The 15,026-nt window shown below is 39.9% G+C and overlaps 1 protein-coding gene across 1 annotated transcript in view; it reads right to left on the bottom strand.

Moving 5' to 3' along the window:
* Positions 1-15,026, bottom strand: part of UNC80 (unc-80 homolog, NALCN channel complex subunit) — a 134,154-nt gene that overhangs the window by 58,818 nt on the left and 60,310 nt on the right. The window contains exons 25-29 of the mRNA XM_021398329.1: positions 14,555-14,767; positions 12,705-12,840; positions 10,059-10,192; positions 7,157-7,322; positions 1,850-1,950 (exon numbers count right to left, since the gene is read on the bottom strand). Of these exons, the coding sequence (XP_021254004.1) occupies positions 1,850-1,950; positions 7,157-7,322; positions 10,059-10,192; positions 12,705-12,840; positions 14,555-14,767 (750 nt within the window). The remainder of the gene's footprint in view (positions 1-1,849; positions 1,951-7,156; positions 7,323-10,058; positions 10,193-12,704; positions 12,841-14,554; positions 14,768-15,026) is intronic.

Genomic DNA, 15,026 nt, shown 5'->3' on the forward strand with positions numbered 1-15,026 from the left:
TGCCCGTTCTCTAGGGCAGCCACATCACTCTCCACTCTCAAATATTTAGGCTTTTGAAAAGTCAGGAGCTTAATTTAAGACAAATCTTAGCAGCATATTTAGGATTCTTTTTTTTTCGCTTACTTGTTCTGGCATTACATTATTTTGGGGTCAGTCAGGAATAACTCAAGTCACTAACGCTGTATGAATGTGTGAATGGTAAATCTGATCAGCACTGTCTAGCCTCTGCTGAGCCTTGGGTGCACTGTAACTTGTAGTTACAGCACACTGACACACAGTGAGAACATCACACACTGGGCTGCTGTAAATGAAATGTTCGTGCATGCACAGAAGCAACTGGAACTAGTGATCCTTTTGAGTGGTTTGCACGACTGCTAAGTAAAGCAGGCTTTTGTTTTGCTGCAGTTTTAGTTACCACCTACCCACACCTTCTTTCCGACAAACAAAAATGGGAAGTTCTCATGCGATATTGGTACTTGCGTGGCATTAACTTGAACAGGTGATTTTTCAAATCTTCCTTTCTCCTAAGTAGGATAATCAAACCAAGTGAGAGAAAGAGCTCAAGTTCCCTTCATTTCATGCTTTGTATTTAATAGTCCATACGTCCTCTCACATTGAGCAAAGGCATCATGTTTTATCCTCAGCTGCTAGGTAAGGAGATGACTTTATCCTCTAGTAATTCATCTCTCAGTACACACTTCCATGTCTACACACTCAGCTTAGTACAGTGGGATTTCCAGTTGACATGTAATCACGACCAGCAACAGAGAAGTGACAGAGAAGTAAGGTAGTCCAGGGACTGAGGTACTAGCTTGGAACACATGGCATTCAACTTCCCTGCTCTACTACCCTCTTCCAAAAAATACAGCTATTAAGAACTGCTTCTGAAATAACAGCACTGGATTAAGCCTATTCTAGTCCGCATTCTGGCATAATGAGGCAGCTGAGGGTAATCTGTGTAAAACACCTACGGGAAAGAGGAACAGAGCAACTCATTCTTGGCAGTTGTTTTTCCCAAAGGCAGCCCAGAAGTTAAAAGGCACTCCTGGGAGGTATCAGCTCTTACAAACAATCAATGTGTGCACAGGGAGTCAGTCCAGCTTCCCTGTTGTGTATGGACTGTACTGCACCAACACAGTGTGTCACGGGGCAACAGAAGTAGAAGTGTACAGTCCTTGGCTACCAGTAGATTGAACTGTGTAGACTTGCCCACATTACCGGTGTAACAGATAAGTCAAAACTACTCAAGGTCCTGTTGGGTTAGATGTGGTGATAGAATCCACCCAATGGCGTAAGATGAAGTGCTCCAAAACTAAGCATTTTTACTCACAAGGTACATAATTAAGCTCACTACTGTTAGATTTCACGGATACAAAAAAATATATAAATTGACTCAAAAAAGGGATTGGACAAACTCCCCAAGGAAAAGTTTTCTGTGTCTAGTAAAGAGTGGTCACAACAGAATCTCCAGCTCAAGTAGCTTCTAAAATACCTTTTTCCAGTAGCCCAGGTTATGCTACAGACCATTCTGTTACTATCCACTCCTAGTCAAGCTGGTGATATGATACTTCGCTAAGGAATTTTTCAGCTGAAGTGGCATGGCTGTCCCTGCACATCTACTGAGAAATAGTCCCTTTTCCTTTACAAACTAACAGAGGGAGCAAGACAAAAACATTCTGGTTTTAGTCTGTTCTAGAAATGACAAACCACCAATCTCCAAGGGTTGCAGCTTATTTACACTTGAGATGTTGCATGGAAAAAGCACAGACTGGGATCTGGTTATTGGCAGCACAAAGGTTTCCTACCAAAAATGCCATCCTTGAGAGTGTGGTCGGTGATCCATACTTACATGCAGCCACGACATGTTCCGATGATAGTTCTCCTCCGTGCCTGTGCTGCTCAGCACCTCTGGCTCAATGCTAGGTTCACTCGCACTCCAAGGGCTCCCTTCTTCAAAAGAAAAATATCCAAAGGTGGTTGTTTTTATTGCTTCCTATATGCTTAAAGCCTAGGGACAGCACTTGTAAGCCAGGCAAGCCTTGTGGAAACACCACAGTACACTGAATATGCCACACTGAAAAACTGCGTTTGGACACCCCTCCCCAATCTTGGTATCATGCTGGCTTGACAATTACAAGAACCATTCAGACTTGTCTCACAGGCCGTCTTTGTCAGTAGCAAACACTGCTCCCTCCCCACATTTTTTCTTTAATGGAAAGGGAGGAGGAAATCAAAAAACATCAGAAAGAAATTCTTTGCACCACTGAGATGCTATAAATGGTTGGTTTAGTGATCTGCATTGACTGGGCTCTGTGATTAAAAATATCAACAAAAATCCAACCAGAAGTGGCATCCAGCTGGAAGCGCCAGTGGGCCAAGTAACTGCTAAACGCCCATGGAAACTGCTAACATTACGGGGATGAAAGGGGAAAAAAATCCTGATTCTAGCATACTAGTTCTAAAGAATTCGGGCAAAGGAGATATTTATGTGGGAACAGCACTCATCACTGTGCTTCCTGCAGCCATTTAATTACATATGGGTTTCCTATAATACTAACAGTACTGTTAAGGGGTGACTGGGGATGAACTCTAGTTAAGCCTTTCTTTCTCCTCCTTAAGTGAACTCGGACTTTCCAAAGACTACAGAACAGGCAATAACACTCTCCATGTTTACCTAATTAAACATCCTTTGATCAACATAAAAATTACTATTAAGCTTGGGAGGTTGTTTCTATTCCAAATGGATCCAAACCTTAGCTTTTGGTTAACAACCCTACCAGAAAGAGCCCTTTAAGTTCAACTGTGATGGAGATTTCTTCTGACAGGATGCATATTTGGTTTCCATAACATACATATATTGAGATCCATCTTTTTGAAGACTGTGGAAGGCAACTGTAAAAATATATGTATATGCCAATATGTAGAAATATAGTATGTAGCACACACATGTTATATTCTACGTATAGGTATATATATACTACGTCATATGACATGCTTATTATATCATGTGCTACATAAATATGAAGAACATGTCTGTACATATATATATCCTATCTGTTAATATAGACAATAAAATATCATATATGCATATGACCTTATATCATATGATTAAGGGGTGTGTGTATGCACGTTTACACATGTGCATGTGCTCCCCTAAAGACATGCTGGCAGACACCAGCATTCCAAGAGTTCATGCTGTAACACGGAGCTCTGAATGGGCGATCTGCACATGGAGCTGACACCACAGCCAGGCTTTCGGCAGCAGGATTTGAATTGTATTCTTCCCAGGCCCTACTTCTGGCAGTCCATGAAGAGGACTCTAGGTTTTTCCTAGCCTGCTGGGGTGGGGGTCTCTTGTTTCTAGCTCTGCTGCAATCACATGAAGAGTTTAGGTCCTGCCTACTCATCCCCTCCCTTTCCACCCACTCATCTAAGTTACCTATATCAGTGACAGTGTCCCTGCTGTGGGACAGCTGCAGCTCCTCATTCTCAGACTCTGAGTCCTGCCGTGATAACTTGGTGCTCTTTAGGCTGCCGGCCCGGCGGATGCTGGAAAGGGAACCCCCCTTCTTCACCCGGAAACTGCGGGTTCCTTTAATCTGGAGCAAGCGGGAGCCTCCTATCCTGATCTTCCTGCTGGGAACTGTATTAAAAGAATAAAAGAGGACTTTTTTCCCCTTAATTTTTCCCCATTTTAGAAAAGAAATATATCCTGGCCCACCCCTCCCTCCCAACCTTTTGCTGCCAGCCTATATTGCAGCATCTTTTCTTCTACCAAGAAATATGGGGCCAGAGGCTCCCTCCAAAGCCACCGCCAATGCAGCTCTGTCAATCAGGCAGTAAAAGTTTAAGGAAATGTGTTCTGCACCTCTTTTCCTGGAGACCTGGTACCTCACCTCAGGCCTTGTCTGTATTTGGAATTAGCCCTTCTTCAACCACCAGCAAGTAGAGTCAGCTGCTCTAACAAAAACCCAAAAAGTGGACAAGGAAAAACTACGATTCACACCACTTTGAATCAATTCCTGCCAGGAAAAAGAATCTGTCCAATGGATGTAAATTGCAGTTTTCTTTGCCAGCCTCTGGGGTCTTCATTAGTGCAGAATCACTTCTTGCTAGGGACAGATGGCTGAATGCCAAGCATGAACAAGGCACCATGGAAAAACCTATTTTCTTGTGGGCCTGGGTTCTGTAACACCCACTGAAATCTGCAGTAGAATCAACTATTCATACAGCACGCGTGATTGCAGAAGGGTAGTCTGCTTCATGAGGTTAGCACACACGACTTCTTTGAGGTAAGATTTGCATAAATCCGTGTCTCTGCATGTTACTCTTCATCATTAGAATGCTTTAGAGGAAACAGGAGTACGTAGATCCTCTCCTTCAGACAAATCAGCAGCTTTCAGGCATTAACAACATCCATTGACAATCTGCATTTTTTATGAGCACAGACATGAAATGGTTCAATGTTCAAAGCACCAACCGTTTGCACTTTCGTTCTCCTCTTAGTTCAAAGGCAGTACATGGCAGTATGTCAGTCCAAATGTTGCAACACTCAAGTCATTTTACTGCAGATCTAATCAGGCAGGGCCATGTGTGATTGATCACCTTTTGAAGTCTTGTTGAGAATGAACAGGACGCAGTTTTTTTGGATACCATGGGTAAGAAAATATTTCAAATGAATTATATTTTGGCTTCGAGAAAAAAAACAGACATACCTTTCCTGCTGAGATTGCTCCTAATTCCTCTAGAACCCAATTCCCACTCCACTTCCAGTTACCAACACCCTGGCTGAAGACAGGATAGGTTCTGAGAGCTACTGCTCAGTCATCATGAATCAGCTGGGCAAATCACTGTTGAGTGACCAGAGAATCTCCCTCCAAGTGATCATGCTGAGTTCCTAAGCAATCATTACTGGTTGAATTTTGCTTAGATCAATTTCTATACGGCTGCTCAGTTCACACAAACAGCAAACTATTTTAGCACTTGTAACCGAATTTCGTGGAATACCGTTAGCGCCTGAACAGAATGTGCGATACTCTGAGAGCCTGCATCTACCTAGCTTTAGTGTCTATATTTCAGACCTACCTGGAGCAGATTCTAGACAGTAAACCCGAAGCTTTGGGATTAGCTGATAAGTCATGCCTGGGGTGAGCAATGAGAACAAAGTTTTTAACACTCAGGAATAAATGAAAGGAAGCAGATTAGTACTCATCAGATAGGTAGAGATAAAGAGACCTGCCTCTGCAGGCAAGAAAAATTTCATTATAGTCACACAACAACATTTTCTTATCTAGAAAAGTGTAAATTACAAAAGATGCTTCTGCATCTGTTACTTGTGGCCCAGGTAGATCCCCAGAAGAATATGCTATGGCCAGAAAAAAGAACATAATTATTGTAATTTTTAACTAAAACATTATCTTGCATTTATTTTGATTCCAGACGCTTCAAATTCATTTTGTGCTAGCATATATGTAGGAGTCAGCCTTCTTACTATTATCACCTTCCTCATCTCTAATATGTAGCCAAAAAGTAGCTTTAGTAAAGTAATACAGAGGGCAAATTACAGAGAAGGGAAAATGGGGAAAAAAACAACATCTAAAACTGCAGGAAAAATCATTTAAACAAAGTCAAGAATGCAAAAAGTTAATATTATCTTTTCAAAATTAATTCAGTTCTACACTTTGCCTGCAGCACAGTAACACCTCAAGGCACACCTCAGTCAGTATTGTCTCTAAGGAAAATGGGATGGTTGTAGAATGGCCATCAGAATTTTCCAGCAGTACCACACGCTTGTAGGCATTCTCTCATTCATGGGACTGCTGCCTGAGAGGCTGAAAAGCGTCTTCATGGAATTACATAGCTACTTTCAAAAGAAAACAACACATTTCCTCATCTAAATAGTTAGAGACATCTTATCTCACTGACTTAGATTATGGGACAGACCATAGGTCAATGTGCATCTCCGAGCTGCTGTTATCTCAGGGGTACAAAACACTAGGTTGAGCATGAACTTAACTCACCTGACCTTTCTTAGAAAAAAGTCCCTAGCTGTGTACACAGAAGTAACTGTCCCATGTGACACACAAATTTGGAGGCAGGTATACACCATGTGAATCTTAGAAATGTTTCCAATACTTTCCACAGTAATTATGGCATGGTCACAGCTGAAGACAACAGAGACTTTGTTCAAAGCCCTCTGAAGTGAAGAAAAGCTCCTCTGAATCATCAATATACAGTACAGATCCTAGAGGACAACCAGCCAGAGATTTCATCCTTTTCAAATAATTGTAAAACATTTATCCTTTTGAAACAATTATCAAAATTATCATTCAAACATCTGCGCCTTTATATGGCTTTTATAAGATAGGATTAAATAGTCCTTCCAGAAAATGTGTTTGAGGGAAAATCATTTACAGGTGACTGTCTGGCAGTTTAGTTTCTAATTGCAAATAGAAATAATGACTGTATATTGTATTGCAACACTTGTACCATCAGATAGTACGTGAGTTTTGCATGAGATGGCTTAAAAATGGAAACAATCTGCTGTTCTCAGCAAACACAGTGAGCTTGAGGTTTGCTTGTACAGTATACAGTATGTTGGTAACATTAATCTGCTAGCCGTCAAAAGCCACATAGGTGTGTGTTTTTCATGTGGTAGCAAAGAATTCAAGAGATCAAGTGATCACCCACTAATTCCATGAGATGCCATGACTTCCAAACCAGCACAGATTTTCAAAGAAAGATCCAAATATTCCCTCCTAGCTCTGGTTTTCACAAAATAAAATAAAATAATGTAATCAGAATAAGAAACAAATAAAACCATCTTTGATCTTTATTTATGAAGCGTATCAAGTAGTGATGCTTCTAACAGCATTGCACTGAGATACAGTTTCAAATAAAACATCCCCCTTTCTAGAAATCTTGCAGTGCTCTCAATTGGTTTCAGTCATAGCAGAACTTCATAAAATTTAAGATCTTTGCTTCTCACATTTGATATATTGAAACCTCTAGGCAAAAAGCATCTCAGAAATGACTAAAAGCCACGTGACTCCATGGCCTCCTGCTTTTTAAAACACAGTCTATGCAAATGAAAACATAAAATCAAGCGCCACTTCACAAGCCTAAAGAATACACAAGCCTTGCTGTGCCAACAAACCTTTTTTCTCCTCGAAGCCAGCCTCAGATTTGAGGGTGTGGCTGCTGCTGTGCAGGGAATCCTTTGAATCTTCATTTTCATCCAGAACCCCAGCAAAGCTGATTTTTCTTTCATACCTGTGCCGGTCCATCTCAGGGTCCAGATGTTGCCTACAGCTCTCCAGATCCTGTTGGCAGCATGTAGACCACACAGATGTGCAACCAGTTTGAATCACCATCTTTTTCCACTACAACCATAGAAATTTCAGGAACAACTGGTTCAGATGGCTACTAAATTCTGGATAAAATTCTGCAGGCTTAAGAGGTCTCTTACTGGAATTTGTATATAAACTCCTACAGAAGTTCCTGGGAGTCATCTGGGTCATGACAAAGTCTATTACTCTAAGAGTTGGTCTGGGGAAAAAAAAAACAAGGTTTTCTCAAACACGTTCTAGACTGAGTGTTGAAATGGGTTAGCTGATACTAGTCTAATTCATGCCAATGGGAGGCCCCAAACCATTTGCAGTCAACTTTGCATCTACATGGAAAATGAACATAAATGACTGCCAGAAAAGCTAACGGTGGATTAGAATAAGGGACATATTTTGATTTTGCTCTACAACAAAGCCTTGAATATAATATATAGCTAAAGTAATGGTTTGTAGTGTATTTGGCATTGAAAAATATCGAAGTTAATAGCTTAAAACATATCCAACGCAAACAGTTTAGGATTCGTAATAAAGGCAAAAGATCATGAGCTTTTATCCTGAAGAAATCTGAATTACAGCAACTTCAGCATAAGCTAAGCCATAATAGCACCACAGATATATTCCTAGGATATGGTCAGAGTTATTCCCCTTGAAGTGTTTAAACACATTACTCCTCCCTGCTGTTTGTCAACATACATACAGTGGAAATTGCTGCCCCCACAAAATTAAATGACAGAGTGAGAGACATCGTCTCAGTGCAGTTAGCTATTTCAGCAACTTTTTAAGCTAAAATGTATGACTTTGCACCACAGTAAATCATGCGTTCCACTTATCTGGCTTTACTGTGGAAGCAGTAGACTCCAAGAAAAAGTATCACCAGCCATTTGAAAAGTGAGCTCATATCTGCTCCACCAGGTTTTTTGAAAGGCTTTGGGTGAAACTTAGGACTGCCTGTCTCACTCAAACAGAGGTATGGGTGCTTAAGCACTCAGGGCTAGCAAGTCAGGATGGACTGTGGGTAAACTGGTTCACCACAACTAGTTTAGCTATAAATGCTCCCGTTCTCTAAGTCTGATGAGTGTATTCATGTTTACGGAACAAGGAAAGGATCAGGTTTGACCCTGGACCAACCTTCCAGTAAGGTATGCCTGCTAACACCAATGAAATTCAGTATTTGAATTTCAGCTCTGTTGACTGTAACATTATGTACTGCCTTCAGATTGAAGCATCAGGCCTTAAATACCATAAATATAGGGATTTTTTTTTTAATTTTTTTTTTAAATCAAGAGTGATGTTGGCTCTTTTTTTTGTTTGTTTTTAATATGAAGTCAAAATAATCCGTCTATGGTCATTTTCTCTAACAGGCTCTTACATGACATGACCTTAAAGTTTCTTCTACCTACACATCAAAAAATAATTCCTCCTCCAGCTCTCCCATACACAAGTCTGAAAAGCTATTTATCAGCTGCATTTCCATCTCACACAAAAATATAAATTTCTATTGATCCTCATTATCCAACGTATTCTTAGTTTGAAGACAGCTACTTTGCCAAGAAGAATTCTAAATCCTGTTATTACCCCGCTTTTGGATGAAGTCATTTATTACATAGTAAAAATATCAACAAAGTGTTTAGGAAGACTCATGCTGAATTTCTCCTTGTTTTTTATTATTGCCATTCTTACACACCTGCGGACTAAATCACTTCTTCATAGGTCAACGACAGCCTTTGAAACCAGTCTCAGACCCTAACTACAACAATGCTGAGCCATCAGCCTATCAAGAATGACTGCCATCAGCAAAATTTGATCCAAGTCATTTATTAACAAAAAAAACAGAACAGTAGGGCTAAATCCTTTGTGCTTTCTTGGAAATCTGACTTTTCATCTTTTCTGTAAAAATTTAGTCTGATTTCCTAAGGAAATCAAGCTTAAAAGATCATACTGCTTGTCTGTCATTCTGTGTTCATCACTTTTTAATTTGCTAGCCACTTCCAACACAACTTAACAGAAGACAGCTAAGTGCCCGCATATTTTGTGAAACAACAGGCTGAAGGTAATGTTAAACTGCATTAATTGACATAAGAAAATCCACATAAGAATGAGCCTCTACAAATTATGAGGTTCTGCTATTCACAAAATTAGTTGTCACCTTATCAGATGCTCAGCTTATTATTCATGCCAGTATTTGCCTGTCCCTCTCTTAGTCTCATGGAACTTTCTTTCATTCCTTGTCTCTGTTTCTTTCCTTTCTTTTCTTAGTTCCTTCAATTCCATTGGTAAGACAACAGAAAAACTGCAACCATGACAAAGAAGTGCAATCTCTAAGCTTCAGCAAATGCTCTGCAAACCATCTTCTTCCTTTTCTCCTAACTGCCCTGTTGAGTGTCAACTGACGCTCCTAATCAGCTATGTTGCACTTGAACTGTCATTTGTTGCACTCTCAGGTGTTCCAAACAGTTTTTCAATCCATCTGCTGTCTTCTCTATTCTGAAACTTTCTTGGACTTCCAGCATGTATTCTGCTTCCCCGGTCTTATCTTTTTAATCAACTAATTTGATGTGCCCTAGCCATCATCTTAACAGACAATGGCTCCTCTCCCGCTGCATCAGACATTCCCTTGAGTTACTATCCCAGCCTACCCCTCTCCTCAGAGAGGTACAGACTGCAATGACCTTGTTGGCACATCTCCCTCTCCTGTTTCTATTGTCCACTTACCACAAGAGGCTCAGGACGTGGCCTAGGCATGTACGGAAAGGTCTCTCGAAGGAAAGTGGTTATCTCCAGGAGAAGCTGGCAGGCTGCCATTTTCAGTGCAAAAGGACAACAACATTTGGTAGGATTCACGGTGCCTAGGAAAAAATATTTCTATGGTGAGCAAGAAGATGATACAAAATGTTGAGCCAAAACGTGATGGACATTTTTATGTATGGTGCACAATAGAAGCTGCACTAAAAAAGAGGAAAATCCAGAGTTCTATCTATGCTACTCCTCCTACACTAAAAGGATCGTAATAGTACAAATATCAATCCATGTATTTACTGGCACATGGTATAGTACCAACACAGTATAGTGTTCTGCAACATATTACAGTTTAGTGAGCTATCTACTAAATTAATACGATCTTATAGTATTTTACATACTCTTTCTCATTTAACATTGACACAAGTGAAGAAGTAGATATCCTTCTGTCTCTTTACAGTTTTACATTCAGACAAATCTGCTGCAATTCTGTAAACAGGAATATTTCTCAATACATATGTGGAATTATGATCAGCGAGCAAAGAAGTACAGTGCCTGTTATTAACTGCTATCCTGATAACTGAAAAATACGATCTCCTCTGAAATCAGTCTTCTTTATTTGTGCGTGTGCGTGCAGAAGCCAAATGCCATTCAAAGATAACTAAAGAAAAAATAATCAAACTGCATATTCAAGTTATACAATCAAATGCTTAACCTAAAACAAAAGGATAAGGGAAAAGGGATGATCCAAATACCTGAAGTTTTGCTTCAACTGAGTCTAGACAATCAGCTTCAGAAGTCCTACACTTTGTAAGCAATCTAAGCTTAAAAAGTATGAAACATTCTTCAATGCTTGATAAATTTTAAAAATGCTACTTAGGATTATGAACAGTAAAAAAAAAAGTACTTAAAAATTAGTTGTGATAACAATTAGCTGCAACCATTTTTTAGTGTTACCTCATATTACCATCTATGAGAATTTTAGAAAAAATTTGTCTTTGCTTGCTTTCCCTGATGTATACTCTACCAACTTTTTGCAAAGCAACAGTCCAAACCAAACAAGAAAGCACTGTCAGCATCAGATCAACCAGATTAATTCTGTGAATTTTGTTAATTCCTCTGTACGTGCTATGTGTAGTGAAGATGGACTTTGTAAGGACTAAAATAATCTGAACTGTTAAATGTACAGTGTAATGGAAAATCCATCAGCATACTTTATGCTCCTCAGTCCAAATCCTTACAGTGCACAGAGCAGCTTTTGGAAAAATCTGTCTTCAACAAGAAAGCAGATTGGATATCTTCTATCTATAACATGGCTTTCAGGCAAGTACTTGAGCTCTTATGTGGCTTTCTAGACCACAACTCGTTCTCTGTTTGCTCACCTTATGCTGCCTTGTTCAAGCAATTTCATGTCCCCCTGATGAGTGCCTACTATCAATCACTGAACAGGGACAAGAAAGCCTGTTCCATCTCTTGATTACAGGAATGCAGCTGTTCCTCACCTTGTAAAAGTCATTCACAGTAGAGGAGAGGAAAAATTTTATGTGCACTCTCCAGCTTTGGATATATGTCCTGAGGAGCAAATAAAACATCCAGAACAGCCACCCACACTCATGTTGCTGCTAATGCTGGCACACCACATAGTGGCACATGTGAAGGTCTAAGCTCAGTCTTAATACTCTGTCTTGATATCATTTCCAACAAATGCCATTTCCACCTCCTCCCCTTAATCCCAAAACCAACCTTCATGTAGTAATAAGAACAAACCTAGGACCACAGAAAAAGAAACCAGAAGATACATAAATGGTGCTAGCACACTACATTCAATGGTGAACAACAGTACAAGTATACAAGAAGTGGTACATTACAACACAGACATATACAAATGGTGTCTGGAGAGGACATGTTTGTCATCACCTTCACCTACCTCTATGACATTATCTATTTTGACTTAACTACTTTTGATTCACAGGCTGTGTTATAATTTGCATATCTATCTAGACTTGCAGAAACAGTGATTTATCACCACCCTCCCACCCTTACGTACACACACACAAATGTGTGCATTTTAGTTGTTGTTACACAGGTTTTTAATGATGCTTTTTATACCACTGTGCTATGCTTCTGCTTGAGAATCAGGCAAATGTATAGTGAAGTCAGTATTTAAAAGCCTTTGGCAGAGGTGTGCCAAGACACATCAGGTAAGGAGATGATTCTTCAGGATTAAGAAACAGAAAAGCAGCTAGTCTTACAAAAATATTTTGGCAGAAATAACTGGAACCATGGTCCAGTTATGGTCCGAACCACATTTGGCATTGAGGTCACAGCAAGACTCAATAAATAAATTATTATTCTGCATACAATTGCTGTTGTCAGTATACAGGAATTGCAACTCACTATCTGTTTTGCCCCCCTTTTCCTTCAAAGTTTCTCAGTGCTGCTATCCATCTGTCATGTTGTACATCCAGGCACAGAAAGAACAGGGAAAGAAGCTGAGGCAGAGGTGAGGGACTGGGAAATACAGCTGAGTGGCAAGAAGATGAAAAGAGAAGAAAAATTAAGTGCTCCTAAAGCAGAGGTTCTTACAAGCAGGGGTTCTTGTAGTAAAGGGAGTCTCCTTACTGTCATCTAAAAAGTCTTCTTCCTCATCCTCCTTTCTCAGGCGCCTCTTGGTCTCCTCATCATAAATGAGGCCCAGCAGGTTGGCAGGGCTCTCACTCTCAGCATGGCACAGCTCGTTGAGGCGGACACCAATTGCCTGCAGACAGGAAGAAGGAGAAAGCATAACAAGGTGAGAATTTCAGCCCAACCTTGCAGTCTGTGAAGATGTTCCAACCAGAAGAGAATGTACTGGCTTCATATTTATTGTCTGCAAAATGCAGTAAAATAAAGAAAGGAATGATAAGAGAGTAATTGCTAGCAAAAGCATCATTTACTTCCCCGTTTTCTTTTCAACTAAATTTTGCAAAGTGCCACATCTCAGGAGGAATTTCTGTTTTGCAGATCAGGTTAAATAACAAGAGCAGAAATGGCACAGGATAGACAAAAAGCGAATAGGTCATTATCTTATATGAATTTCTTCCACTGTTCTCCCTCCCTCCAGATTTTTGATAAGCTTTTTCACTAAGAATGTACGTCTTCAGTTCAAGCAACTATCCTGTGACTTAGGAATCCAGTAAAAATCCCCATTTCCTCCACAAGAGTTGCATGCTCATGGGAAAGTCTGCTTTCATCTTTAAAGGTGTGACTTCTTGATGTACTTTCGAACAAATAGATGACAATATGCACACAAAAGCTAGAATTGTGTATAAGGTGATCTACAAGGGCTGCTCGTAGATGAAATAGGATTTCTGAATCTTCTGGAAGTCAGACTGATGATCATGCAAGCACAATGTAATTTTCCTCTCTCAGCTGAAGCAAAGCAGAAACAAATAAACAGTCACAAACAGGAACCATTTACAGCTCCTCTTCTTTGTTATTTAGCAGTTCCTGTGAAATCCAGCAACAAAGAAGTGGGTAGATTCTGCTACACAAAGAGAATAAGGTGATATTATATTGTGGTTTGTAAGCTGATGCAAATAGTTGCCAATCTCAGCAATCTGCATATTGCTAAATAAACTCCACATGCCTCTCAATTTTTTTTTTCCTTTCATGTTTCAGTCAATTGAGGAAGAAATAGTCTGCAGAAAGCAATAATCTATCACATATTATTTATGCTATTCTCCAGCCTTACATTAAAGCAATAATGCATAATCCCACAGCACCCTACCTAAAGAGAATTGAATTTCAAATACGTACTATCTGCATATATTATCCTTGGTTTTCCTAGCAAATGGAGAATGGCAAGCCCTCTTTTTTATTTACTTACTTATTTTTAAATGTGTGAAATGTCTTACAATAAGCCTTCAGCAGGTATGGGCTTACAAAGAAACTGCAAGTGCACTGACAGGACCAGACAGGGCAATTGCCTTGTTCACATACTGTAAGAGATCATGGTCAAATAAAACCTGAAGAAGCCAAGCCATCTTTTTAGATGACATGCAGTAGCTCTGCAGAATTCCTTGACAAAGAATTGTAAGTGTGCAAAAAGAGACTGAACAAGTATGTCAAAGAAATCCACTGAAGGTTATGAATACGCACCATCACATCTAGGCTACAAATATTTGGAAGCTAGAAAAAAGCACTGCTCACACTCTTCATTAAGCATTCACGTATGCAGAGTGATGGAGTCAGGGGAGTGGGCCAAATGGATCTTCTGACTGAACATGGTAAGGAGAGGGACAGTGTCTCTGCTACATCCTAACAACATTAATTCTGACTACAAGAAGAGCTGATCTTGGCAGGTTGTGAAGTGCATTTTGGAAAGGAGGCTTGTGAGTCCCCATTTTACTGGAATTAAAATTACCTTCACATTTTGGTTTGTTTTTATAAAATAAAATTTTTATATAAATAGAAGAGAAAGAAGTTCTTACATCTCCCCATTGGTAGAAGAGCTTAGCTGCATTCCACTGCAGTTTCTGGTTCCTTTTGTTGCCAACAATAGGAGAACGTCCACGGGACAGGCCTTTCTTAGTAATGTTCACATGGTGGCCCTTCATCCACTCAGGCCAGTTGCCACGGTTGCAGCGATGAACAAAACGTGCACACTCAAGGAATAGGGCTGCTCTCGCCACTACAGGAGCTTCCTGAAATGTTTGCAAAAAATCACCTTAAATAGACATACATTCAAAAAACTAAATAGTGGAGGACTTCGTGCTTTTATCAGTTGATCATAAGCTTGCCATAGCGTCACACAGACTGAGCAATCTCTCCATCAAGCCTGAAACCAAGATCTTTGCCTCGAGCTAATAAAATCAAGGCCCATAACACTGAGCAGTTACACTTAGTTGAACCACCAGAGGGGTAAAAAGAACCACATTATAAACAATTTTCTGTTTCACTACC

The sequence above is a fragment of the Numida meleagris genome, chromosome 5 (genome assembly GCF_002078875.1).
Source record: "Numida meleagris isolate 19003 breed g44 Domestic line chromosome 5, NumMel1.0, whole genome shotgun sequence".
Lineage (NCBI taxonomy): Eukaryota > Metazoa > Chordata > Aves > Galliformes > Numididae > Numida > Numida meleagris.